Source organism: Vigna unguiculata, chromosome 3 (assembly GCF_037176805.1).
Source record: "Vigna unguiculata cultivar grain cowpea cultivar isolate G323 ecotype 2 chromosome 3, ASM3717680v1, whole genome shotgun sequence".
In the NCBI taxonomy this organism is placed as follows: Eukaryota; Viridiplantae; Streptophyta; class Magnoliopsida; order Fabales; family Fabaceae; genus Vigna; species Vigna unguiculata.
The window spans coordinates 45,407,709-45,434,604 of NC_140794.1; the positions used below are offsets into that span (position 1 = coordinate 45,407,709).

The 26,896-nt window shown below is 29.1% G+C and overlaps 3 protein-coding genes across 5 annotated transcripts; all 3 read left to right on the top strand.

The window, feature by feature from the left end:
• The first annotated feature begins 1 nt into the window (after position 1).
• LOC114175975 (uncharacterized) lies at positions 2-2,905 on the top strand. The gene is made up of 4 exons (XM_028060847.2): positions 2-106; positions 226-330; positions 952-1,399; positions 2,210-2,905. Exons 3-4 carry the CDS (start codon positions 1,053-1,055, stop codon positions 2,694-2,696), a joined length of 834 nt encoding a protein of 277 aa, XP_027916648.2. The 5' UTR covers positions 2-106; positions 226-330; positions 952-1,052; the 3' UTR covers positions 2,697-2,905.
• A 3,105-nt stretch (positions 2,906-6,010) lies between these two features.
• On the top strand, positions 6,011-6,663 carry LOC114175878 (egg cell-secreted protein 1.1-like). Its single transcript, XM_028060720.2, has one exon. It carries the CDS (start codon positions 6,107-6,109, stop codon positions 6,503-6,505), a length of 399 nt encoding a protein of 132 aa, XP_027916521.2. The 5' UTR covers positions 6,011-6,106; the 3' UTR covers positions 6,506-6,663.
• A 3,155-nt stretch (positions 6,664-9,818) lies between these two features.
• Positions 9,819-20,014, top strand: LOC146887902 (diacylglycerol O-acyltransferase 2D-like). 3 transcript variants are annotated; one of them, XM_085670856.1, is made up of 10 exons: positions 9,819-9,965; positions 10,116-10,290; positions 10,376-10,450; positions 10,535-10,620; positions 14,224-14,330; positions 14,544-14,699; positions 18,599-18,685; positions 19,331-19,428; positions 19,513-19,600; positions 19,783-20,014. In XM_085670856.1, the coding sequence occupies exons 2-10, from the start codon at positions 10,133-10,135 to the stop codon at positions 19,882-19,884; spliced, it is 957 nt and encodes a 318-aa protein (XP_085526982.1). In that variant the 5' UTR covers positions 9,819-9,965; positions 10,116-10,132; the 3' UTR covers positions 19,885-20,014. The 3 variants fall into 3 exon arrangements, with proteins under 3 accessions (XP_085526982.1, XP_085526981.1, XP_085526983.1); XM_085670855.1 differs by having other exon boundaries at positions 9,853-10,290; XM_085670857.1 differs by lacking the exon at positions 19,331-19,428 and having other exon boundaries at positions 9,855-10,290; positions 19,783-19,982.
• Positions 20,015-26,896: the final 6,882 nt, after the last annotated feature.

Genomic DNA, 26,896 nt, shown 5'->3' on the forward strand with positions numbered 1-26,896 from the left:
TTCCTTTTATAGTATTTCGCTAAAAGAAACCTCTGCTATTGGCCTCGTTCGTTGGTGTTCTCTCTCAGACCCTGACACCAAGACACAGACTTTTATAATCACTGATGTCACATCTCCACCTTACTCATCATAACATCCTTTCTACCTTCCAATTTTTACACCTATCACCCTCTTTTCACTCTCTGCTGCTTCTCATTGAAATCATTCATACTGCTGTTGTTGTAGATTGGAGAGCCATAACAATTTGTAATCGCTGAATCATTGGGCTATCTCTTCTTCTTTTTCATCCAAACCAATCAATCTTTGCTTATGATGTACCATATCATTACAGTAAGTATAGCAAACCCTTTTTTCTTCATCATTATATTCTCTTCCATTAGAATTTCTTAAGCTCCGTTATATCCCATGTAGAGTACCTAATTATTTATACAATTGGGTTTAGTTTATAATTAAAATCCCACTTGCTTGCACAAATACAGAATTTGTCTCTGTTATGCAAAAGAAGCGAAAGAAATGTACTTTAGATTTACTCGGGAGCAGACGATAATTGGTTAGATTTATTTGGGTTTTTGAATATGAGTAATTTAGATTTACTTATAGATGGATCTTCTTATCTTCTTTCTCCCAGTATACAGTTTTTGGCATTTGGGTTTGGTGGCAGGTTTTCTTTGGTTTGGTGTATATTCTGACCATTAATTGTTATAGATTATGACTTTTGTGCTCAGTTAGTTTGCTCCGTGGAACTTGAATTGTGTTTTCCCTGAAAATGAACAATTGAAGTTGACACTTGATATCAGTCTTTCTACAAGGGAATCTTAGCAGAAGAATTGGGTTAGGGTTGCTTGATTAGCAACCTTCTAGCTATTATGACTGATAAACATTATACTGAATCTTTGATCCAAGGATTTGCAATTGGAAATTTGAAATTGACTGTGTTTTCATCCATAACAGGATTAGTTGGTGGGTGTGGAAGAACATTTTGTAGTGGTCAACGATTTGCTTTGAAGTGCTAAAGAATCATTGAAAGATCCAGTTGAGTGAGTACTAGGAAGATGGGGTCTTTCATAGGTCATATATTGCCAGGGACCTTGTTTCTTCTAGTTGGGGTATGGCATATATGGGGATCTGTGGTGAGGTATGTATCAAATCCTAAGACATTCAGAGTCCATGTTTGGAATCCAGTACCAGGATTTAATGGGAGACTCAAGCACTTGGAGCTCTATGTCATTTCAATTGGTGCATTCATTGACTTGTGTGTGGAGCTTTTGTTAGCAACCCACCTTAGGTTTTTTGTAGATGGATCCTTGAACACCACTTACTTCAACAACTTTGAGCACTCTGGAATGCTTCTAATGTTTCTAATCTATGGTGTTGTTGCCCTCTTCTCGGAAAAGACACGGTTAGTTTTTGCTCTCGTTCTTATTGTTATTGTGTGGGCCATTTCTTGTTAATCTTCATTACCAATCTCCATTCTCCAATACCTGTAATATTGAACACCTACGTTGTGTAATGCAATTTTAAAGTCTTGGTATCCATCCCTTAAGAATAAATATTTCCCATGTCTTTTAGTCAAGCCAGATCAATGCCCTTAATTGATACAAATCTATCTTTTCTGATTTTCTTACTTTTTCTGGTCTGAGAAACTGAATGCCGGATGATTCTAATGTTTTTAAGGTTAGCTTAGTTGGTTCTCTTCTTCTTATTATGTTTCTGGCATTTTCTTTTGCAAAATGGGTTAGCAATCTCTAGAGCCTGTTAAAAAAACCAATATGTTGCTAATGGAACTTTAATTGTTGGTATCCATCAGTTAAGATAAGTTGTTCTAATCTAAAAAACAATGAATGCTGCAGTGCTGCTTCAGTGTGTCTCTAGTCATGGTTAAAAAGTTTCTATTAATTTGTTCCATCTGATGTACTTTGGAAACTAAACAAAAGATAAAGCAGGGTGTTGATATCATCCTCCTTGTGTTGCTTTGAAGAGAGAACACTCCACTTCCAACTTCTACCTTGGAAACTCAAGTTTCTTGGATGGTTTTGCTTGCGCATCACTCTAATGCTTTTTGGAAATTGGTTCTGGAGAGTCTGATACTTGCCAGTTTGTTCAATTTCCACAGACCCATGTTTCCCTAAATCTTAATTTATTCATTAAGTGCTGCTTTTTTAACGTGTCAACTCTTTTCCATTCTGATTTTCTTGATTCTCTTGTGTAGATATCTTCCCTTGCCGGTTGGTGCTCTCTGTTTGATTGCTGCCACAGCATTCTGTGCAGAGTATGTTCTATTCTACTTTCACTCAACAACACACAAAGGCCTTGAGGGCTATTACCATGTCCTCCTTGCTTTCCTCATTGGCCTTTGCATTATAGCTTCAGTTGCTGGGGCCCTTTTGCCAAACAGCTTCCCAGTAGATTTATGCAATGGCATTGCTATTACGCTGCAAGGAATCTGGTTCTATCAAACTGCTTTTGTTCTTTATGGTCCCATGCTACCCTCTGGTTGTAGGCTCAACGATAGTCACATCACATGTCATGCAAAAGAGAGTGAGGTTCGGGCTGAACTGCTTGCTAATTTTCAACTCTTTGTTGCAGTCCTCACTGTTCTTGTAGGAACTGTAGCATCCTATGGCTTTGCAGCTTCAAGATATTTGCCAAATGTGAAGAACTTGCAACCGATTCAAGTTGAGTTAGACAAGGAATGAAGTTCCAATGCAATGCAGAATGGTTTGACAGTGACAGATAATTTTTTTTCTTTAAATTTGCTGTCAGAGATTTGTTCCTTAAGTTGATATATGTTGAAATATATCAATCTCTTAAACAAATCTCGTTGCTTTCACTAGTGATTGACTCTGTGCTGGGAATATCTGAGTAAAAGAAAAAAGAGATGAGGAATGGAGTTGGTTTTGCAGTATATTGACAGTGTTTTTTTCTTGTGCATATTGAAGTAAAAGAGTCCAGTGTGTGGTGAAGGAAATGAAATTTTTGGAATCAAATGTAAAATAAGCAGGGAAAATGTTGTTTTTTTATATGGAAACTTTTGCTTTGTAAATTTATGGAGTGAGTTTCCGTGTATTGTACTCCAATTCATGCTAATGTATATTCTTTACAGGGTTAATTTAAGTCCTCAAACTAAGCGTTTTTGGTTTTGGTCCCTCCTTCAAACTTTAATCTATTTTGGTCTCCCATTTTTTGAAACTCGTGGAATTGGTCCCCATTTAGGATGCCGTTAGTTTTTTTTTTGAGCTGGCAGACGGAGTTCCATGTCACACGTTATTCTTAAGGGACAGTTCAGTTACAGTGAAACGTGGAAAACGAAAATTAAGCTTGACTGAGAAGCTGTGGTTACGTTAATTAGAGAGTGCAGAGAAAAGGAATTCGAAGAGACCCTTCGCTAGCTTGATAGTGGGAGTGCGACTATTATTTTCGAAGACGAGCTTGAGAGTGGGATTATGAATTGGAATAAGGTTCTGATTTTGAAAGAAAAATTGGAGGTTTTGGTTTCCAACTCAAACACAAATTGGGAGGTTTGTGTCACGAAGTTCTTTGACGAAGGTAAGTGGTCAATTATTTCATTATTGTTTTCCATTGTTTAGTTCCATTAGGTTAGGGAAGAAGAGGTTCGAGAAGAAGATGGTAGAGAAGAAGAGGGTAGGGGAGAAGAGGTTTGAGATAGACTTGATGAGAGTGAAGAAGAAAGGGTTGTTGATGATGATGATGAGTTTGGCATGGATAATGACAGAGTTGCACATGATGTGCCACGTAGAAATTTTCAACAGGTATTGGAGAGGTGGAAAAGATTGAAAGCAAAGTCCAATTTGGTTAGGAAAAAGAGAGATGCTGGTGAAGGGTCATTTGTGACTAATGACTGCATTGGACAACATGAAATCAAATGAAGAAACACAACTCCACAAGTTATAGGGTCCCAAGCAAGTAGCAATGCATCCACTAGACAGCCCATGTGATTTGATTAATTGTAACTCTGTAGTTGGTTTGTCGGTTTAAGTGAAAACGTTGTCTTTTTTGTGTACATGTATGCATTATTGTCACCCACTAATGGAACACTATAGCAGTGGATAGGCTTGTGGTGGACCACCTTTTGTTGCAGACACCACTTTTGATGTAGGGACCACAATTTGATTATGAACCACTACTAAAACATTGCAAACATTATGCTTTTTGTAATGACTTATCAATTGTTTAATTCATATGGTTGCAAGGTCCACTTTATGTCTTAGCCAAATTTATAGCAATCTTCACATAAGCCAGATTTAAAACAAACTAATATGTCATTAAAAAAATGGCCAAAAGATTGATAATAGCACAAGGGAAAAAAGGGTTAACTATGTAGCAGATAAATGAATTGACTTTCCAAAGATTGAACACCAATTCAACAACAATGCAAAATTAGTGGACAACAATTTCTCATTTCATTCAGTAATAGCAAATTCCCACAAATACATTACCTATCCAAAACAACCCGTATAACTTAAAAAACCATCACTGCCACAGCTCACAACTACATACCTAATTAAAATTCACCTTCAACAAGAACATAACCACAAATACAACTGTAAACGTCCATGACATAACAAATAAAAATTGCAGGAATTTCCCTAATCTTCTCTCTTTTTGCAATTTCCTCTTCAACTTCTCATTTTTCTTTGTCAATTCCAGGATAACTTTCTCCCTATCCAAGCAAACTTCATATTCTTCTACTATTTTTCCGCTGTTAGCTTCAATTTCATATTCTTTACCTTCGAATTCAGATTCCCCTTCATTAACCCACTAAAAATAGTTATAGTGTGAATTGGACTGCAAAAAAAAAAAACAAAATTAAACCATTACCGTAGATCAAACTCAAGCAAAAGTAATGGAATTTGTTATACTTACAACCCAATTTTTACATCTCCAAAATAATCTGCCATTGTTCTTCACAGTAGTTGCCTTTAGGAGTAACAATCTTTCCCCACACCCACATACTTTTGATGTTATTTCCAAAGACGAGGCACAACTCCGCGACATTTTCGAACCAATCTTCCTCTGCGTAAAATTGAAACATTTGCTACCACTTTTCATCACTGACTCAAGACGAATGTTGTTGTCTCACTTTCCCCAACAGGAACCAATCTTCCTCTTCAGTGACACTCCTTAGCACCTTAGCACCGTTCCAATCCTCAAATCATAATGTTAGGGTTCTAATCCTCTCTTTGAAGCTTCTGAGTAAAATAAAGTAATTAACTTTTATTTTGCCACGTTTCATTGTAGCTTAATTGACCCTTAAAATAACGGTTGACATAGAACTCCGTTTGCCAGCTAAAAAAAAATACTAACGGCGTCCTAAAATGGGGACCAATTTCACGAGTTTCAAAAGATGGAGACCAAAATAGATTAAAATTTGAAGGAATGATCAAAACCAAAAACGCTCAATAGTTTGAGGATGTAAAACATAATTAACCCTTTTTATGACAAGTAATACCGTCAGTATTCACATCTTGAAAAGGGAATAAAATATTATTTTTTAGTTTATTAAAATTATGCAAACATTTTCTTACTAATTCCTATTTGTGGTGCATAGCAAGTAAAGTTTAATCATTTTTTTTATATTACTGTATGTTTCGAAACTTAAGAAAAAATGTGCATGGTAATTTTGCAAAAAAAAAAATAGTAAAGAGTTAACTAAGATATAAATAAGGAAAATGAAAAGTTAATAAAAAATATAATAGTAGATTAAATGAATACAAATTTAAAAAATAACATGTTGATGTTGCAATCATCGTGGATTTTATTATATAATATAATACGAATTTGCAGACTCTTGGTTTACAAGTGTTGTATTTATAATTCCATTATTTATGCATTCTTAATGACCAAAAGAACTCAAAGGACTATAATTACGAATTGGTTAATCATTAACAAATATCATAAAAGATACATAAAAGAGAATTATTGAACAAATTATCCCTTATGTAACCACTATGAAAAAAGTTAATTATTTTCACACTCTTCATATCCTCACACCAGAAGTTACTAAAACCATGTTCATATAAATCCCAACCAAGGTTTCACCGGAATCATCCTCTCCAAAACATTTTCATCATCTCCTTAGACCAAAATGGCTCCCACGCACACCCTCTTTGTCATTTTTTCTTTTGTGACTGTAGCTGCATTGGTCTCATCAGCATCAATGGTTGAGTCGTCGAGATCAATGTCGAACCCCTCTTCAAGCCTTTTGGTTCGGTTGAAGCTTGAGGGTGAACCTTCCAACTGCTGGGAGTCACTGTGGCAACTCCAAGCATGCAGTGGCGAAATTGTGACATTTTTTCTGAATGGTGAGACCTACCTCGGACATGGTTGCTGCGCAGCAATTAGGGTGATCGGACATGATTGCTGGCCCAACATCGTTGCCTCTCTGGGGTTCACCGACGAAGAGAGTGATGTATTGGAGGGTTACTGTGAGGAAGTTGTTCTTCATTCTCCTCCTCCACCACCAAAATCTATGCTTCTTCCATAAAGGAGTTAACTTTGGTGTTTGTGGTTCACCATGAATAACAAATAATAGTGTTTTTTTGTTTCATTTTCAGTTTTATGGAAATCACGATTATGGTTTTGATCTGTTGATATGTTTTCTGAAATGAGTCAGTGATATAATATAATACTGAAAAGGTTAATTGAGGCACTTACACTTATCTCTCTTCTTGGTTTGTTTATCTGGCTACGATAGGATAAGTTCCAGGTTAAATACTTTATGTCTTTTATTATGTAGAAAAATTATCTTATACTAACTTTTAAGTAAATTACTATTAACAACAGTTTTTATTAAAATTTTAATTATTGCAACCTTTTTTATTTATTTATATTAAATTTTAAAATATAAAAAGTACTGTTTTAAAAATTTATTATTTACATCAATATTTGTATACTTTTTACCAAATTTTAAAAGTAATTTTTAAGTTAAATTAATATATGAGAATTAAGTACACACACATATATATATATATATATATATAAATAACTTAAAAAAATCCATATTAAATTTTATTTCTCCAATGTTAAGTTTTTTAAATTACTTTAGTTAAATACATAAATAAAATTTCCTTTATATTATATTTTATTATTTTTTTATAAATTATTATTATTATTAATGATATTTTATATTAGAAACAATTAAAAATAACATTTAATGTCAATTTATTCTTAAACTTGATTATCAACGTTTAAATTAAATTTTAATTAATAATATTTATTATTTATGTGGAATTTATGGAAAAAAATCTTCAATTTCTCATTCCTAAGTAAGCAAAGAAATAGGTTAGAGTGTTCAATTTAGGAATGTCAACAAATTCCGTAGATGCAGTTATCTACTGATAAAACTCGTAACAGGTAAGAAATGGATATTGTAAATAGATATGAGTATCATAGTATCCGTAATCATATTCGTTATACTCTAATTTAAATTAAAAAAACATGATTAAAACATTAACACACTCGTTATACTCTAATTTAAATTAAAAAAAACATGATTAAAATATTAACACATTGATGTTGAATGAGTTCTTTTTTATCAATTGATTTTAAAAAATATATATTTCTTTATAACTTGTCATTCAATGTGTTAAAACATTAACATATTGATGTTTGAAATTTGTGAATATTTTTTATACCACATATTATCCGAACGAATACGAGTATCATATATGATTAAAATATTAACACATGTTGAATGAATTATTTTTTATCAATTGGTTTTAAAAAATCTCTATTTCTTTATAACTTGTTATTCAATGTGTTAAAACATTAACATGATGTTTAAAATTTATGAATATTATGTATTGTATTTTTTATTTAAATTTATGCTTAAAATATATTGTTAAATATTAAAATGTTATTAAACTACAACCCGTTGACATTATTACATACCGAACTCCAATATTTTTTAATTTTTTAATTGAATCCCTTAAATAAGGTTAGAATTTAACATTTTGGAACAAAAAGTTTGTATAATAGACTGAATCATGTTATCTATGTATTATTTGTATTATTCTTTACGAATAAAAGAAACTGTGTATATCATTCTTTGAACATTTTAATTTGAAAACAAACAACCAAGCATGTTCAAAAATGTATTCAAATAATTAGGTGAATTCATCCCAATGCATGCATCATCATCATCATCGTAACTTTGACTTCTTTCATAAAAAATATTTTAAAATTTTTTCAATGATAAAAGACATTCTATATAAATTTAATGTGTGTATTTTTTCATAAATTTTACAAATTCTCATTTTTTATTAATATTTCTCATTATCCTTTTCAGTGTGGTTCTTTATTATTTACTGTGTTGTGTAATGTGTAATACTTCTATCTCCTTCTATTCTTTCAAGCGCTTTTTAAGGACAAAACTGTGACAGCGTTCAAACATTTCAAAGTGGATAATATCTTGGAAATGCGATAATTATTCCTAACGATGGCCGGAAAACAAATTTGAATCGGAATTGAAAGATGCTCTAACGTCTTTATCTTTCATCAATTTGTACTTTGAGGTCAGATGAGAAAACGATCCACGAAGTCTACTTCTTCCATCTTGAAGCAACGTGCGTATAATTCTGGGTGAAAGAGAGAGAGAGGAAAAGGGACATGAAAGTCATTTCTCATTATCCTTTTCAGTGTGGTTCTTTATTATTTACAGTGTTGGGTAATGTGTAATGCTCATCATTTGAGTAGGCTGCATAATTTTTTTTAGTTATGCAAAGTAGAAAGAAAAGTGACAAAGCTATACAAAGAAAGTAAATTTATTTACAGACAAAGGCATTTTATCTTATTATTAAACCGAAAATAATATATAAAACAAAATTAATATAATCAAATTAGTGTCACTTTCCAACTAACAACTCACCCTTTTATAAGGGATAACACAATCTAAATGCAAATAAATAATTAGTTAGAAAATAAATTAAACCTTCTAATACTTCATCAAATTGTTTATTATTCACTGCTTAAAAGTATTTTATGAAATAGTTTAATACACAAGCTACAAATGTTATATTAGAATGTAATCTCTTTTATTCAAAATTACTCTCGATAATTTTTGACAAATAAGATTCCATAATTAATACAAAGTTTATGTACAATCCATTTATGTTATGGATCAATTTCATAGAACACTGTAATTTTTTTAATAGGCCACCCAAGTGCTTATATATATATATATATATATATATATATATATATATATATATATATATATATATATATATAATATATAATAATAATAATAATAATAAAGATTAACTATGTATAGTTAATTTTTTAAATTTTGGTGCAATTTAATCTCTCAACTTTATAAATGTATAGATTTAGTCATTTAAATCAAAATTTGTTAAGTTTATTTGACATTTTAAACACATTTATCGGTTAATATTGAAACAGAAATGTGTTCAGCGGGATAAACAATTTAAATATTATCATGAAACATGTTTGAAACGTTCAATAAACTTAACATTTTTTTATTAAAATGATTAAATTCACACATTTAACTTGTTTGAATCAAAATTTTAAAAATGGATTAATTCGGACCAAAACCTTATTTAACCCTATAAATAACCAATATATAAATAGTATACTTTGTCCACAAAAATATAGCTTTAACTTTCAAGAAAATTCACACTTTTGCTATGTTCCAGTACACTCAATAAGTCTCACATTGCTTAGGAGTCGAGGTCAAACAGAAGTTTAAATACTCCTATCTCCTTCTATTTCTGAGGCGCCTTTTAAAGACAAAACTGTGACGGAGTTCAAACACTCCAAAGTGGACAATACCTCGAAAATGCGATAGTTATTCCTAATAGTGGCCGCCGGACGAATTTGGATCGGAATCGGAAGATGCTCTAACGTCTTTATCTTTCATCAATTTGTACTTTGAGGTCAGACGAGAAAACGATCCACGAAGTCTACTTCTTCCATCTTGAAGCAACGTGCGTATAATTCTGGGTGAAAGAGAGAGAGAGGAACAGGGACATGAAAGTCATTTCTCATTATCCTTTTCAGTGTGGTTCTTTATTATTTACAGTGTTGTGTAATGTGTAATGCTCTTCATTTATTTCATATCCACCAACAACTACCAGAGTGGAAAGAAGAAAGCATGGAGAAAGTTTCGAATGGAATCGAAAAGTCCTATGAATCATCATGCAACATGTTCAAGACTGTTCCGGCACTGCTGCTGTACCTTGGACTCATTCATTTCAACATCATCTTCATACTCTTCGCCACCTTCTTCCTTTCTCTCTCCAAAGCACTCTTGTTCGTCTTATTTTCTTCTTCTCTCTTATAACTACAACGTTTGGCTTCAATTTCTTCATCAATGTAACATAAATTTTCATGTTAGGGTGTTCGCTTTGCTCTTGGTGTTGGTCATGATTCCTGTCGACGACAACAGCATGTTTGGTCGAAAATTGTCGAAGTATCTTTCTCTTTCTCTCTTTCTTTTTTTAGTTTTACTTTAAAACTAAACTATCTGGGAATTTTTCTTTTGTGTAAATTTCAGATACATTTGCAAGCACATTTGCTCCTATTTTCCCATAAAGCTTCACCTAGAAGAACCACAAGCCTTTCGTCCTAATCATGCTTACGGTTTGTATCTATCCATCAACTAAATTTTCAGATTCTTTTTATATTTTTTATGTTTTACCCACTCTGTTTATCATTCTAAATTATAATATTAATCCTTGTCAACTTTATGAAAGTACCTTTATCATTAGAGTTTGAGTTAATATATTTAAACTATTTTTTTTTGTAAACATTTAAAAAATATTAAAATACCTTTTATATATGAAATTGATTTATTTATAAAATGAAAATAAGAATTTGGAGAAGTTATGAAAGAATATTTACTAATTAATTTATACATAAGATAAGTTTAATTTATAGAAGAATTAATTTTATTCTTTTCAAATATTTATAAAGAATCCTTACATACACTTACACCAAAAACACTACTAAACATTTAATTCAATGTACTCTTTTTTAATCATAAACATATTATATTTTGGGTTAAATTAAACATGATCTCTATTTTCGTTCAGTTTTGTCAATTCAGTCCTAATATATATATATATATATATATATATATATATATATATATATATATATATATATATATATATATATATATATATATATATATATATATATATATATATATATATTTTCTGTTAGGAATACAAGTGTGAGTCTAAGTCCCACATTGACCAGAAATGAGAAAGTAGAACACTATATAAGAATCAAGACCCATAAACCCATTGCCTTAAGGTTTTGGGTTGAGAGTGGTGTCAGTGTCTTATGTGGTTAGACTCAGATCTCATTGGTGTTTGTTCTCCCCAGTGAAACCCCCTCTGTAAAACCTAACAAGTGGTATCAGAGCCGATGGTTAATGCCGGCTCAGACGAGTGTAATACCAGTATGGTCCTAGTATCGAAAGTCTTCCTGGCAAGAGTCCCAGATAAGGGTTCCAGGTAAAGCGTGTCCCGTTAAGAATAACGGTGGTACAGAAAAGGGCAGAAAAGGAGTACTCGTGGTTGGGCAGCTTCCGCTGGAGGGGGGCGTACCAATGTGGTTAAAGGGACTCACCCTTGAGGGGAAGATTGTTAGGAATACAAGTGTGAGTCTAAGTCCCACATTGACCAGAAATGAGAAAGTAGAGCACTATATAAGAATCAAGACCCATAAACCCATTGCCTTAAGGTTTTGGGTTGAGAGTGGTGTCAGTGTCTTATGTTGTTAGACTCACCCATTGCCTTAAGGTTTTGGGTTGAGAGTGGTGTCAGTGTCTTATGTGGTTAGACTCAGATCTCATTGGTGTTTGTTCTCCCCAGTGAAACCCCCTCTGTAAAACCTAACATTTTCAATCAAGTTCTAATTTTCGTCAATTTTGTTCAATTTGGTCTTTTTTGTTAATTCCGTTTAAATAAATAATGGGTAATGAACACCGAGTGTCACATGTCACTTTGTAATTTTTATAATTTCAATAATTTCTTTTTAATTTAAAAAAAAAAATAGCGTGACAATCCAAACCAAATAGAATGCACGTGTTATATTTTTGTTTAATTTAGTCATAATTTTATTTTAAAGTGGAGCAATTTTGTCCTTATCCAAGTTGAGATCAAATTTAATTTTTGTATAAATTTATAATGTTTTTATTAAAATTCATTTTTTTTAAATATTTTTAATTTAGAATTACAATTAGTTTAAAATTAGAATGAAAATTTAAAAGATGATGACTAATATCATTAATCTAAAATTTTAAACGAATTGCAACTTTCAACCAAAAATATTTAATATAAATTTGAATTTTAATAAAAAAATCATTACAACATATGTATAAAAATTAGATTTGGTCTCAATTAGAGAGAGACAAAATTGTTCCATTTAAATAAAAATATGACTAAATTAAACAAAAATAACGAATATAAAAACTAAATTGAATATAAAATAACACATGATGATGAATATTTATTATTGTTAATTATCTAAACAGAATTAGAAAAAAAAATTAAAAAAATTAAGACTTAATTAAAAATAATAATAATATTAAGACTAAATTAACAAAATTGAACCAAAATAGAGATCAAATATATAATTTATCTCATATTCTTTCTTCCTTCTTTTAGGTAGGTGCTATTCTAGTTTTCATTTATTAGGTAATAAATAAACTCTTTTCCCCATAAAGATTTGGTTGGTGTGCCTCACTCTCTATATATGTATAGGACACTTGAATGATAGAAATAAGCTATTTTAAAATTAATTTGGAGCAACTTGAGTTCCCTTTATACAGTATAAAATTTAAAGATGAAGGAACAATAATATACTTGTAATATTATCGATCATAATTATAAGTATACTAGTGTAACACAGGCGCGATATCATATTGTATCTGTGTGTATATTTTTTAAATATACGTGATATTATGTTATTAAGTTAATGTATATATTAAAATTATATTTATTAAAAATAAAGTGAAATATATTAGAACAGATAGAAGAATAATCATTAATAAATATAGAAGAAGAGAAGAAACAGAGACATCTGAGTTTATAAAAATTTTGTAAAAATAATGGTCAATTTTTAAAAATTTAATAAATTATTATATTTAAAAGGTAAAATCGGTATTTTAAAAAGTGAACACAAAAAGGGAATCCCTTTATATATTGTTATAGATATATCATTCTGTCAAATAATTCTATTTTATATATTATACTTTTGTTTTTTCTTTTGATAATAGTTTAGTTTCTCAGATGAAATGTTAATACGGGTGTAAATTCTTTATGTGATTAAAGAGAAAAAAATAACACATCTAACAATATCTTGATAATTTATTAATATTATTTTAGTAGAACATAATTTTTTAGTATTAAATTAAGAAAAATATTTCATAATATATTATAAATATTTTAAGGACTTGCAAATAAATAGTATTACATTATTAATAAAACATTTTTTAATGTGATAAGTTATATAAAAAGAAAACCAATATTAAAGGTATACGTTAATGTTTATTTATTTATTTATTTAACATATTATAGTATTCATTTACTTTATATATTAAAAAACTGACTTAATTATATTATGAGTTATTGATAAATTTAAATTTTTAATTAAGTTCCTATATTATATTTTTGTTGTCAATTAAGTCTTGAAAACTTTAACTACATGACGTAACCATTATTTTGTACTGATCACATTTTAAAACATTGTACAATATATTACACTTATAATCCATTATTTGAAATATTCTTCTTAATTTAATACTAACAGAAACATCTGACTAAAGTATCTTGGATTAAAAAATTTCAACTTTATTTAAACCTATAAAAATTTAGAATAATTTTTTTTCCACATATTTTCTGTAACCTATGAGACATATATAGTTTCAAATTCAGTAGTATTGAACATTTTTCTTTTCAAATTTTTTTGAGAAAGTTAATGTGGTCCATCCTCTCCTCTCTCATGCACTCACATGGACATTTAATTTGCTTCCCATAAATTCATAAAAGCATACAATCAATGATGTTTAACTTACAACCACAAACCATTAATTGCCTCCATTCCCTAAAATATAAAGATTCCTAAGATTGATGACAAAACATTGTTTTGGCTTACATGAGTTTTTGGAATAAACTGTGATTGGCATAAGTTAATTAAGTGTGTACTGATGTAGAATATATTGTTTTTGTTCAGTGTTTGGTTATGAACCACACTCAGTTTTTCCAATTGGCTTGGTTGCACTTGCTCACAACACAGCTCTCATGCCTCTTGCAAAAACAAGATTTCTTGCTAGCAGCGTTGTAAGGGTTTTACTTTTGAGATTCTCAAGCGGAAAAGGAAAATATTTTTTAATAATTAAATTCTTTTTATAACTTGAGGTGGTATTTTTAAGTGATTTATCATTTTTTATATTTTAAATTCTTTAAAAAATATATTATAACAAAAAATTTAAAATTTAATTGTCAAGGTTAAGGAGGTTAAGTAAAATAAATACTAATTTCTTCTATGAACAGCTTTTCTGTATACCATTTTTGAGACACATATGGACATGGTTGGGATTTGCCGCAGTGACAAGGAAAAGTTTTATTTCCTCCTTAGAAGCTGGTTACAGTTGCATTTTAATACCTGGTGGACTTCGAGAAACGCTTTTTATGGAACCCCATTCTGAGGTACACTTCTTTTTTTTTTTCTTATCAATTTTTTGTTTTTTGTTTTTTTTTTTACTTTTCTAAGAGTGCTACTTTCATACTAATTTTGTTCACTTTGATATTTTCCTTCGTTATATTTTTCCTAGAAATATAAAAATTTAATTTGTTTCATAATTGAAAATTGCATATTGTTACTCGTCCTTTTTTTTATCCTAATTCACATTTATATTTAGGTATAATTATATTTTAATCCCTCATAAATTTTTAAATTTTCAGTTAGGTTTCTATTAAATTGTGGTGATGTATTGAATTCTCAAATTTTCAAAACTTTTCAATTGAGTATTATGTTAGATTTTTATATCTTACGTGACAATTATCTTACAGTGTCATTTTGCTTAAATATTGATTGTCACATAATACATCGTTGTAAACTATTTCAATGAGAAGGATCTATCTCAAGAATTTGTTGTTGTATTTATCTACAATTATTCTTAATGCTAATAAAATTTATAAAATATAAAATATAAAATTAAAAAAAAATATTAAATATTAAATATTAAAAAATTATAAATTATAAATTTATCAAATTATCAAATATAAAATAAAAATATATAATTTTATGATTAAAAGGTTTTATAATTTTATAATTTAATGATTTTATAATTTAATGATTTTATAATTTTATAGTTTTTAATTTTATAATTTCAGAATTTTATGATTTTTAATTATATAGTTTTATGTTTATATAATTTTATTTAATTTTTGTAAAATTATATTTTTATAAAATTATAGATTTTTATAAACTCACATTTTTATAATTATAAAAATATAAATATAAAATATGAAACTTTATATTATATATTTTTATATTTTATACATTTTTTAAATTATATTTTTAGAAATTACATTTTTAAATATTTAAATAATTTTATAAAAATATATAAAAGTATAAAATATAATTTTTCTATTTTATGAAAAATATAATTTTATAAAATATTTAAAATTTTAAAATGTTATAGTTTTATAAAATATAAAATCATAAAATTATAAAATTATATAAATATAAAATTATAAAATGATATAATTATAAATCGTAAAATTATTAAATTATAAAGTTAAAAACTATAAAATTATTAAATCATTAAATTATAAATTTATAAAATTGTAAATTTATTTATAACAATATACAAAAAAATACTACCTTTTGTGTCAAATGTAGTTATTCTAATTTTAACCTTAATTATTATTTTAAAAAATAACTATTTTATAAATAGTTTATCTTTAACCATTATTTTAAAAAAATATTTTCATTTTAGTAATTATTTTAAAAACTTATTCTGTATATTTTTTATTCTTTTTAATTTTAACAGTTATATATTTTTTATTAATTTTAACTCAAATTTTTATGAAAATAAAAAAATGCGAACACAAAAATACGGTAGCGCCTGTATTTTCACTAGTATATTTTAAAATTATAATACCATATATATATATATTTTAATTTTTATTAGCTTTAAAAAAAATTTAGATAAAATACAACAATAAAATATTTAGAGGAATTCGTCATTATGATAATTTAGAACCATGTGACAATATTTAAGTTGGATGAGAGTATAAAATAATTATCATGTAGGTAGCAGAAAAGTCTAATGACAAAAACTCAATTGAAAAGTTTTGTCATATAGGTGATAGAAATATCTAAGGATAAAAACTCAGTTGAGAAATATTGATAATTTGAGAATTCAATAGATTAGAAAAATTTAATAGGACTGAACTGAAAAATCTCACATTTATAAAAAATCTAAAACATAAATAAGCCTTATAATATTTATAGAAATAAATATTGGTAAATTTAATTAGTGGGTTACAAACTTCACTCCGTGTGTAAAACTCTCTTTAGGGAGCTATTTGCTTTCTTAGATATGAGAGGGTCTGGCTCTAAGTTATCTAGATTACTAAAGATAACTATAAAAAATTTTAGGTGCATTACAACCGTTTTTTTATATCATTATTGGTGTTAAATCAATAGAATTCAAATAGGTATGCATAGCGTCACTAATTGCTTCTTCTTTTTTTCAGTAATTGTAATTTATGAAATAGGTCTATAGTTTTGTCAGTAAATAAATATTTTAAAAAATTTTCAATAATTCAATTTTGCTTTTAAAATTTGTTGGTAAATTAATCAACAATTATATATATTTTTTTAAATTTATTGGTAATTTCTTTTATAAATTCATTAGTAAAATGTGAGTCAATTATTTTGTCAAATTTAATGAAAGTATTTTTTATAAACTAATTGGAGAGAGATGAGAAGAAAAAGATAAAGAACAATGATATTTTGACTACTAAATTTTGACAACTTTCTCTTACAACATGAGGTGTCGTTTTCTAAGTGATTTTTGAATATTGAGAATGAGAAAAAAGGAAAAATGAAAAACTATTTAGAAAATGACACTTAAAGTTATAAGAAAAAGTTGTCAAAATTTAGTAGTTAAAAAATTATTTTTTAAAAATAAAAGAAAGAAGGAGGGTGAGAAAAAGAAGAAAGAAGAGAAGTCGAAAGCCATGAACAGGGCAATGGACGACTATAATGTGGAGGAGGAAGAGCATAAAGAAAGAAAGAAAAGAAAAGAAAAAAAAAAAGAAAGAATACCTAAATTATAATATATATATATATATATATATATATATATATATATATATTTTGATAACTAAAATTGTAATTATTTATTGATATTTATTGAGAATTTTTTCAATGTCGGAATTTTTATAACAAGTATTTTATTGATATATTTTTTATCGTCGAAAAGTCATTAATAATTTTTATTTACTAATAAATTTTGTTGACTTCTGATGGATTTTGTCAGTTGAAAATCCATTTTTGGGATTGAATCTTTAAACTAGATTGTTTATTAATAGTTTATATTCTTTGAACTTTAAGTGGTCGGAAATTTCGTATCAATAAAAACAAGATTAAATTTAAAGTAAGAATATCTTTTAATTTCAAGTCAGTTTTTGAATATAACTTAAATTAAATTCTTTATAATATAAAATATCATGTATTACCATAAAAGGATTAATTAAATGTATAGGATCATCTATTATAAAATTACTGCCAAATCACTCATAAATGTCTATAATATATCATCTCCATTAAGCTTCATACTATTTATTTAGGTGCACTTATCATAAGATACTTATTATAAAATTATTGGTAAATCACTCATAAATATCTATTATATATCATCTCCATTCGGATCATATTATTTACCGTATATATTTGTTTAAGTTTGCATTCCATCTAAATTTATATTTGAAAAGAAATTTTTTTTTATTAATAATTTTGACTTTATATTCTATTATATATATATATATATATATATATATATATATATTTATTTTGTGAGTCAAAGTTCCACGTTGAATAAAATATACATAGTTAAACACTATATAAGAATAAAAATTCATAACATTATTATTTTAAGATTTTGAAGTAAAAATGATGTCAAATAACTTATATATGTGTAAGATTAATGTCTATATATAGAATTACAATCTCGTAATGACTATCACCATAACTCATATGAAAAAATATATATACCCATCAATGATATCAGAATCGATAGTTCAGAATGACTCATTGCATAAGTATAACAAAAAAAATATCACCATACAATATATGTATATATATATATATATATATATATATATATATATATATATATATATATATATATATATATATATAAGTAAAAGAATATGTTTCTCATATCTTTATATTTATCTTATGTTCAGTGTATGTAGACGCACTTATGATAAGATATTGTTTGTAAAGGTTGGAAAGAGAAATCCATGAAATCAATCCTTGAAGATGGACCACATCACTATATTTATTAATCATATTTGAAATTGAATTGTAGGTTGTGTTTCTAAAGGAAAGAAAAGGATTTGTCAAGGTAGCAATGGAGACGGGAGTACCCCTTGTTCCAGTTTTCTGCTTTGGTCAGGTATTTAATTACTATATCAATTTTTAATCCAAGCTATTTATTGTGAGATGTTGAAATCTATGAGTCCTAATTCTTTTATATGATATTTTGGTGTTTTCATTTGCTGTGTTTTCTTCAAAATATATTATTAGGATTTTATATTTTAAAACATTAAAATTAATATTTATCGATATATTTTAGAGTCACAATAACTAAACAAAACAAAACAAAATTTTTATTGAAAATTTGGGTTAAATATGTTTTTGGTCTATTAACTTTCAATAAATTTTGGACCAATTTAGTTCTTCAGATTTCAAAAAAGATAGATTTAGTCCTTTTAATCAAATTTTGTTAAGTTTATTTAACATTTTAAGTGCGTTTCATAATAGTATTTGACTTAATCTTAAAGTAAAAATATGTCAAATAATATAAATAACTCAAATACAATTCTGAAATGTACTTGAAACATCAAATAAACCTAAAAAAAATTGATTAAAAAGACTAAATTCACGTATTTCGAAATATAAAAGACTAAATCGGTCTAAAATTTTAAAATGTACTAATTCTAAAATTAACCGAAAGTTAAAGGACAAAAATATATTTAACTCTACAAGTTTTAAATTCGAGATGCATTTCAAAATTCACACTCTGGTGCAATCTATGTAGACAAACACCTACAAATGGTGGAAAGTTCCAGGGAAGTTAATTAAAAAACTTGCTGGGTTTATGAAGATCATGCCATTACTTTATTGGGGAATTTATGGGTGCGTCTCTCTTTCTCTTTTCATGTTGAATAATTGAATTTTAAACTACTTATTATTACTCATTCATCACTCTTGTCTTCTCAGATCTCCTATACCATACAAAAATCCATTGTATATCGTGGTGGGTAAACCAATTCAGATAGAGAAAAATCCAGAACCGACAATGGAGCAGGTAAAACATTCATTAACACTTATTTCAAATTATAACCAAAACTTTAAGGTTCAATGACTTGTGTGACCTCGTTTTCCAAAGTTAACACTACCAATTTATAATGTTTGAGTAAAGATTTTCAAAATGATGTTTGCAATGATAACTCAAACATGGATTTTGACATCATTTATATTTGGTTTTAGGTTGAGAAAGTACAGAGTCAATTTGTGGAAGCACTTAAAGATCTCTTTGAACGTCATAAAGCTAAAGCCGGATATACAAATCTTCAATTGAAAATTCTGTGAGAAGGCCAACCTCTTTTGCCCTAAGAGATTGTATTTAATTATATGCAAAGTCTCGTTTGAATCTTCTAAATAAAAAGTCATTTCGGATTGTATGATAATTTTAATAAATTGAACTAAATTTCGATGTTTACAGGCCACCAAAATGTATGAATTAAATTAAATTATTATAAAATTGAACAATTATAAAGTTGAATTAAATTTTAGAAGTTATATATGAAAATATCGAATTGTATGATAATTTGAATAAATTGAACTAAATTTCACTATAGTTAGAGTGAACAAAATTTATTGTAAATTATTTGAATTATATAAGTTATTCACTAGTGAAAAAAAAACAATTGTATTTAATTACGTATACATTTTTAGAATTATTGGTAACCTATAAATACCAATTTTACTATAGCCAAAACCTATACTCATAAGTTATGGTATAGACTTCAGTTAACCTAGAACTTATGCATATAATTATGCTAATAATTTCAAAAATATTATTGTGTTTTCAAAATGTTTTATGAGTGTCTGAGTATAAGTTCTGATTCTAAATAAAACCAAAGTCTATATAGACTCTAGTTAACATAGAATCAGTACTTATATGTATACCAGTGTGAAAATTTCGTTATATATTAATTTAACTAACTTCATAAAATTATCAATCGTATTAAGGTTGACTACATGCAGTCTTCCGTCATACTACTTACACCTTAATAATGCATTGGAATTTTCTTATATTGAAGTTGTTAATCAGTGTTCTTCCGGTTAGAATTTATTAAAAAGTAATATAAAACATTTTGTTGAAATATAAAATGTAAAATTAGACAATCAATCTTTTAACAAGCTTTAAATTACAAAATTTGTTTAAGTTCAAATTATGTGGAAAAAATGGTAGAAATTTCATTCTAATGAATTCCAATACACTGGTCCAAAAGGATAGCCAAACCCATTTGTTTTAAATCTGTGAGAACATATTAATCTGATTGAATACAACTTTTTTTGTATTTTTTTATTTAAAAATACGTTAATCTAAAGCACTGTTTAGTTGGAACAAATTATAATCAAACTAATAGAAAAAATAATTCTCTTGCTTTCTGATTGTTCCTTTGTCCAACCCCTTTGGTGAATAGTTTTTCTCACGTCCTTATGATTTCGTAATTTATCTTGGATTTGTGAGGATCGCATAATCATAAATAATATATAGTATAGAATTATATAATAAATAATTTCATAAATTTGAAAGTATATAAAAATAAATCAATATATTAAAAATCCATTTATATATTAATTGTTTGTAAAAACTTTAAAACCTAATTATGTGTATATAAAAATCAAAGAGGTACTTTTTTACACGAGTACCAACTTTTTTGTACCTTTCTGTATCATTGGTCTGGTTTATCAAGAAAACACAAAACTTCCCCAATTATGAAATGTGGTACTTAATAATGAATTTAAATAACTTAAATTATTAAATTAAATGGTGTAATTTAAATAAGTTAAATTTCTGCTTACCACAGTGAGTTCTTTTGTAACACCTTCACTATTATCATTATCATAAAGGTATATTAAACATTCACTTAAGTCTTCACTCGTTTAAGTCTACATCCCGTCTAAATCTGCATTTGAAAAGGAAAAATTATCAGATCAATAATTTGGTGACTTTATTTTCAGAGAAGAATCACGTGAAGTCATTTGACTTTATATTCTAATAAAATATAATAACAAATTTTTCCTCTTATAACATATCTCTTATATCTATCATATTCATATATCTTATATTTTTCATATTTTCATAAATTTTAAAAATTTTAAATACTCATAATATTTCATACTCTAATTATATTATATGACTCATAATATTTCATATTGTAATATGACTCTTAAATTTTCATAAGTTTGCATTCCAATTAAATCCGCATCAAACTCTCAAGATCAAAATGCGGACTTAAGCGAATATCTACTGTATATGCAAAGTCTTGTAATTTCGTATCATATGCAATTTTAATTTATTTTCATTGGAAAAGAAAAAATATTTTTCCCATTTAAAATCATACTTTACTATTATTATTGATATTTGTTTATATCATTTTTTTAATTAATTCACGCAAGAATTAACTAAGCTAACTTTTTATTAACGTTGTCCTTTTATAAATCATAAGGACTTGTGTGCAGCCACGCTATTTAAGTCATTCACAGTGTCAATTTATTTGGAAAAGTACAATTAGTTTAGACAACAATTATCTCGTTGTCTCGCAAATTAAGATAAAGTGTAACTAAATTTAAATTTGATGATTTTTTTCCTAGTAATTTAGAAACATATAAAACAAAATTTAGCCTCAAATTTAATTAAAATTAGTTTTTTATATTAGCAAAATTAGCACTTATTGAAAATTTCTTTACCATTACAAAATAAAGATTAATTTCACAAACAATTTCAAAATCTTCTTGGGCCGTCCAAATACCAAAGGTACGTGCAGAGGCGGAACTCAGAAGATCCGTATGGCCCCCTACGATATTTTAAATGTTTTTAAAAATATTTTTAAAATTCTTTAGAATGATTTTGATTCTTTTATAAAATATAATATTTAATATTAATAAATAATAAAATAAAAAATTATAAAATTTATTGAGATTTTTTTTTATTTTCTCAGATTCTAAGCTTTTCATGTATTGTATTCATTTAAAAAAGAAATAGAAAGTTAGACATAAATTTATTCTCTCATTCTCGGTTCTTATTAGTTCTTTTTTAAAATAAAAAAATGTAACTCTCTCCTTTTACTTGATAGGAAAACATTGGTTTGATATTACTTTCTTTTTTTTTTCTATCTTATGAATTTTTTATATATTTATTTTTTATGAATATAAAAAGAAAAATTATGTACTATATGTTTTTACATAACCATTTCTTAAATGTGACTTGATTATCATGTATTCTTTTAGTAAATACGTCTCTCAAATTTTTATTAGATTTTGATAAATTATTTTTTAATCTTAATTTTTTTAAATAGGTATATTGATGAAAAATAAAATAATAGATTCATTTTTTTAAAGGGATAGAAGGAAAGACACCCTTGAAGATGAAAAGAATACAAATTTCCTTCTTCATATATCTTCAAGCGTGATACTAAGAATTCAATTGTTGAATTAGAGAATCATTTCTTAAGATTCAAAGAATTATAAGTGAAAAATTTAATATTAATTCTTTTGAAGTATAGGCGGAATGTTTCATATTAATTCTTTGAAACTTAATATGAGTATATACTTTTAAAGTATATACTTTTGTTATATTAATAATTAAATATATAAATTTTGAGTATATTATTTTGACCCTTCAAAATTTTTGATCAAGATCCGCCGCTGTATGTGTGAACTCACCAAGGGTTAAATATGACTTTGGTTCCTTAACTTAAAGTGAAAATTGAAATTAGTTCCTTTTCGAAACTTTGACCCAATTTAGTTTCTCCACTTTAGAAATGTTTGAATTTAGTCATTTTCACCAAATATTATTAAGTTTATTTCACGTTTCAAACGCATCTCATGATAGTATTTGAGTTGTTTATATCGTTTGACTCGTTTTTGCTATGTTAGCTAAAAAACGTTTTTTAAACGTCAAATAAACTTAACAAGATTTGGTTAAAATCAGTGGCGAAACTTGGAGAAAATATTTAGGGGTGCCAAATTAAATTTGTTATATATAATTTTTTTTAGTTAGAAAAAAAAAGTTTTCATTTTTTCTCCTCATTTCCTCTACTTAAAACAAACACACATAATAGTAGAATTCAAAAAAAATATAACTACTATTTGCTATTATATCATATGCTATTATATCATGATACCAAACCATGAATATCATTTTAGATTAGCCATTTGTACCTCATCAATTTGATTTGGTGGGTATTGTCAAATTTGAAGACGCTTTTTTCGGATCGCGTTCTAATGAATTTTTAAATTCATTATATATAACTCTATGAAATTTAGAGATTTGATTTTCATTGTCTTGAATGATTGGTTGTCATGAAATTTTTAATGAAAAGTTTAGTTAACATAGATGCATTTTTTTTTCATCTTTATCACAAACCTTCTTCTTTAAAAAAAAGAATCAATTTTTTTACTCTTTATCATATTCTTTCTAATATAAATTTATCACATCTCACCTATTTAGAAAAAGATAAAATTTATATTAAAAAATCACAATTATCACAATGTAACGCAAGACATAACAAAACTTATACCACTTTAATTAAATAAGCAACACGATATAAATTCAAAAATTTAAAAAAAAATTTACCATAGGAAGCAGAAAGCACAAAATCCCTAAATTTCATAATTAAGGGTTATAATAATTTGGGAAAAAGTATAATTAGGGTTCATACCAATTTCATAAAAGAATCCCTAAAATCATAATTAGGTTTATACTAATTTGAGATAAACTTAACATCCTAAAAAAATTATAAATCTAACTTACATAAATCATAATAAGATACTGTACATATTGGGAGGAAGGGATACTTCTAAGTGGGCATCTTGAAGTCTTGAAGTGACGAATATGCCCCAGCATGCGAAGTATACCAATATAAGGTCCGGATATACTTCGGCGCAGGAGATTCTATAACACACGAATAATGAAGGAGCCGTAATAACCTCGACATTTAGGGGAGAAGACACCTCTACCAAGTGAACTACGGTAAGTACTGGAGAAATTAGGAATGATAAGCTATTAAGAGTAATTAAACGCAATTAGTGAAACTTAAACCTACCAGGTAGCGGAAACCCTAGGCCCATAGGGTTTGGCCCATTAAAGTAGTATAAAAGGCACTGTTCACGAGGTAAAGAGGTCATGCTATTTTTTACTATAGTAGTCATTTATTGCTCTGACACTGACTTGAGCGTCGGAGTGACTTTGCAGGCCCCCCGCCAGTAGAATCCTTCATCGGGAGAAGACACTCAGGCACTTGGGAGAAGATACTCAGGCACTTGGGAGAAGACACTCAGGCACTTGGGAGAAGATGCTCAGGCTCTTGGGAGAAGACACTCAGGTTCTAATAGGTGGACGCGTGCATTCAGTTAGTCATTGGTCCTAGTTGACTTGTGTCCCTCAAGTACATTAGTGTTCAGCAGGAACATTTGGCGCCAACCGTGGGGCCGAAGAAAATTGATGCACATGGTGTCTACTAGAAACATGACAAGCAACGGACAAGAAGGACAAGCAGCGGAAAGCAGTCAGATGGCAATCATGCGAGCCATACAACAAGAACTCGCCGAGCTCCGAGCAGAAAATGCCAGTATCAAACGAAAGCTAGAAAGCAACAACGAAGGCGAAGGAGAACAACCGCGCCCCAGCAAAACTCAAGCTACATCCCAGCCAGCGCGCACCGAAACTATCGAAGAAAGTGCGCAGAACCCCCAAACCATGGGAACAGCTAATACCTCCGCAGTGCAGAAGAATGCGCGCAGGCACCCTTTTGTCGATGGGATAATGGAGACACCCTTGCCTATTGGATGGAAAACCTTGGTCATCGATAGGTATGATGGCGCAACAGACCCCGATGAGCACATACATGTGTACCTCACACAGGTTGGCCTGTACACCACAGACGACGCGATTCTTTGCAAGGTCTTTCCCACTTCACTTAAGGGAGCAGCCCTCAGCTGGTTCACTCGCCTAGCTCCCTTCTCCATCGATTGTTTCGATGCTTTAACGACTCAATTTGAAACGCAATTTGCCACATCGCGACCGCACAACCTCACATCTCTCGCCCTCATAAACATGCGCCAGGAAAGGGGAGAGCCCCTCAGAGCGTTCGTGGAACGCTTTGGGAAAACAGCCCTTAGCATTGATAACTTGAGCCCGGAGGTAGCCCTCCACCAGATGATTAACGGATTGCGAAGCGGACCCTTCGCTGACAGCCTGTGCAAGAGGCCAGCAACTAGTATGGCAGAGTTAAGGCAAAGAGCAACCAAATATATGCGCATGGAAGAGCTAAAGGATTTTAAAAACAAAGTCGCTACCGAGGATAGCGCGACCGAAAGAAGGGCTGATAAGGAGGGGGCGCGTAAAGCCCCCGCAAGGCCACCTGCCCATCCAAGAGCCCAGCGATTTGCTAAGTACACGCCTTTGAATGCCTTAAGGTCAAGGGTACTTGAAGAAGCCCTGCACACTGACTTCTTAAGTACTCCCAGAAGGGCAAATACACCTCCAAACGCTGACACCACGCGACAGTGCAGATATCACGGGAATTTCGGGCATTCAACTGAGGAGTGCACGGCCCTGCGAGACAAGATTGAAGAGCTCATCCAAGTCGGACACCTCCAGCGCTTTGTAGTACGTGAAAATGAGAACAGGGCAGGCGAAACAAGAAGATATGAAGCCCGTCGCAAGGAGACCACCAACCGAAGAGAGCCCAACTTGCGGGATAACCCTAGAACGTCAGAACGGCGTGAATCAAGAGAAGAAAGAGAAGACCGTCAGCAAGGACACAGACCTCCCCTGCGAGGAACTATTAATACAATCTCCGGAGGATTCGCTGGCAGAGGCAGCACCACTACAGCTCGCAAAAAGCATTTGAGAGTCGTACAATTCGTCAATGCGGTATCGGCTCCCATAAGGAGAAACATGCCCCCCATCACTTTTACAAGCGACGATTTCAAAGCCATCGATCCCAAGCAAGACGATCCCATGGTGATCACTGTCGAAATTGAAAATTTCGCGGTGAAGAAGGTATTAGTCGACCAGGGAAGCTCGGTAGACATACTTTACTAGGAAACGTTTAAGAAGTTGCAAATACCGGAACAACAAATGTCTCCGTTCGTAGATGAGATTGTAGGATTTTCAGGAGAAAGGGTGCAAACACGAGGGTACGTAGATTTATACACCACCTTTGGTGAATGGCAGCTTACCAAAACTATATCCATCCGGTATCTGGTGTTAGATGCCAATACTTCTTACAACATGTTACTGGGGAGGCCCTCCTTGAACGCATTAGGAGCCATTGTTTCCACCCCACATTTAGCCATGAAATTT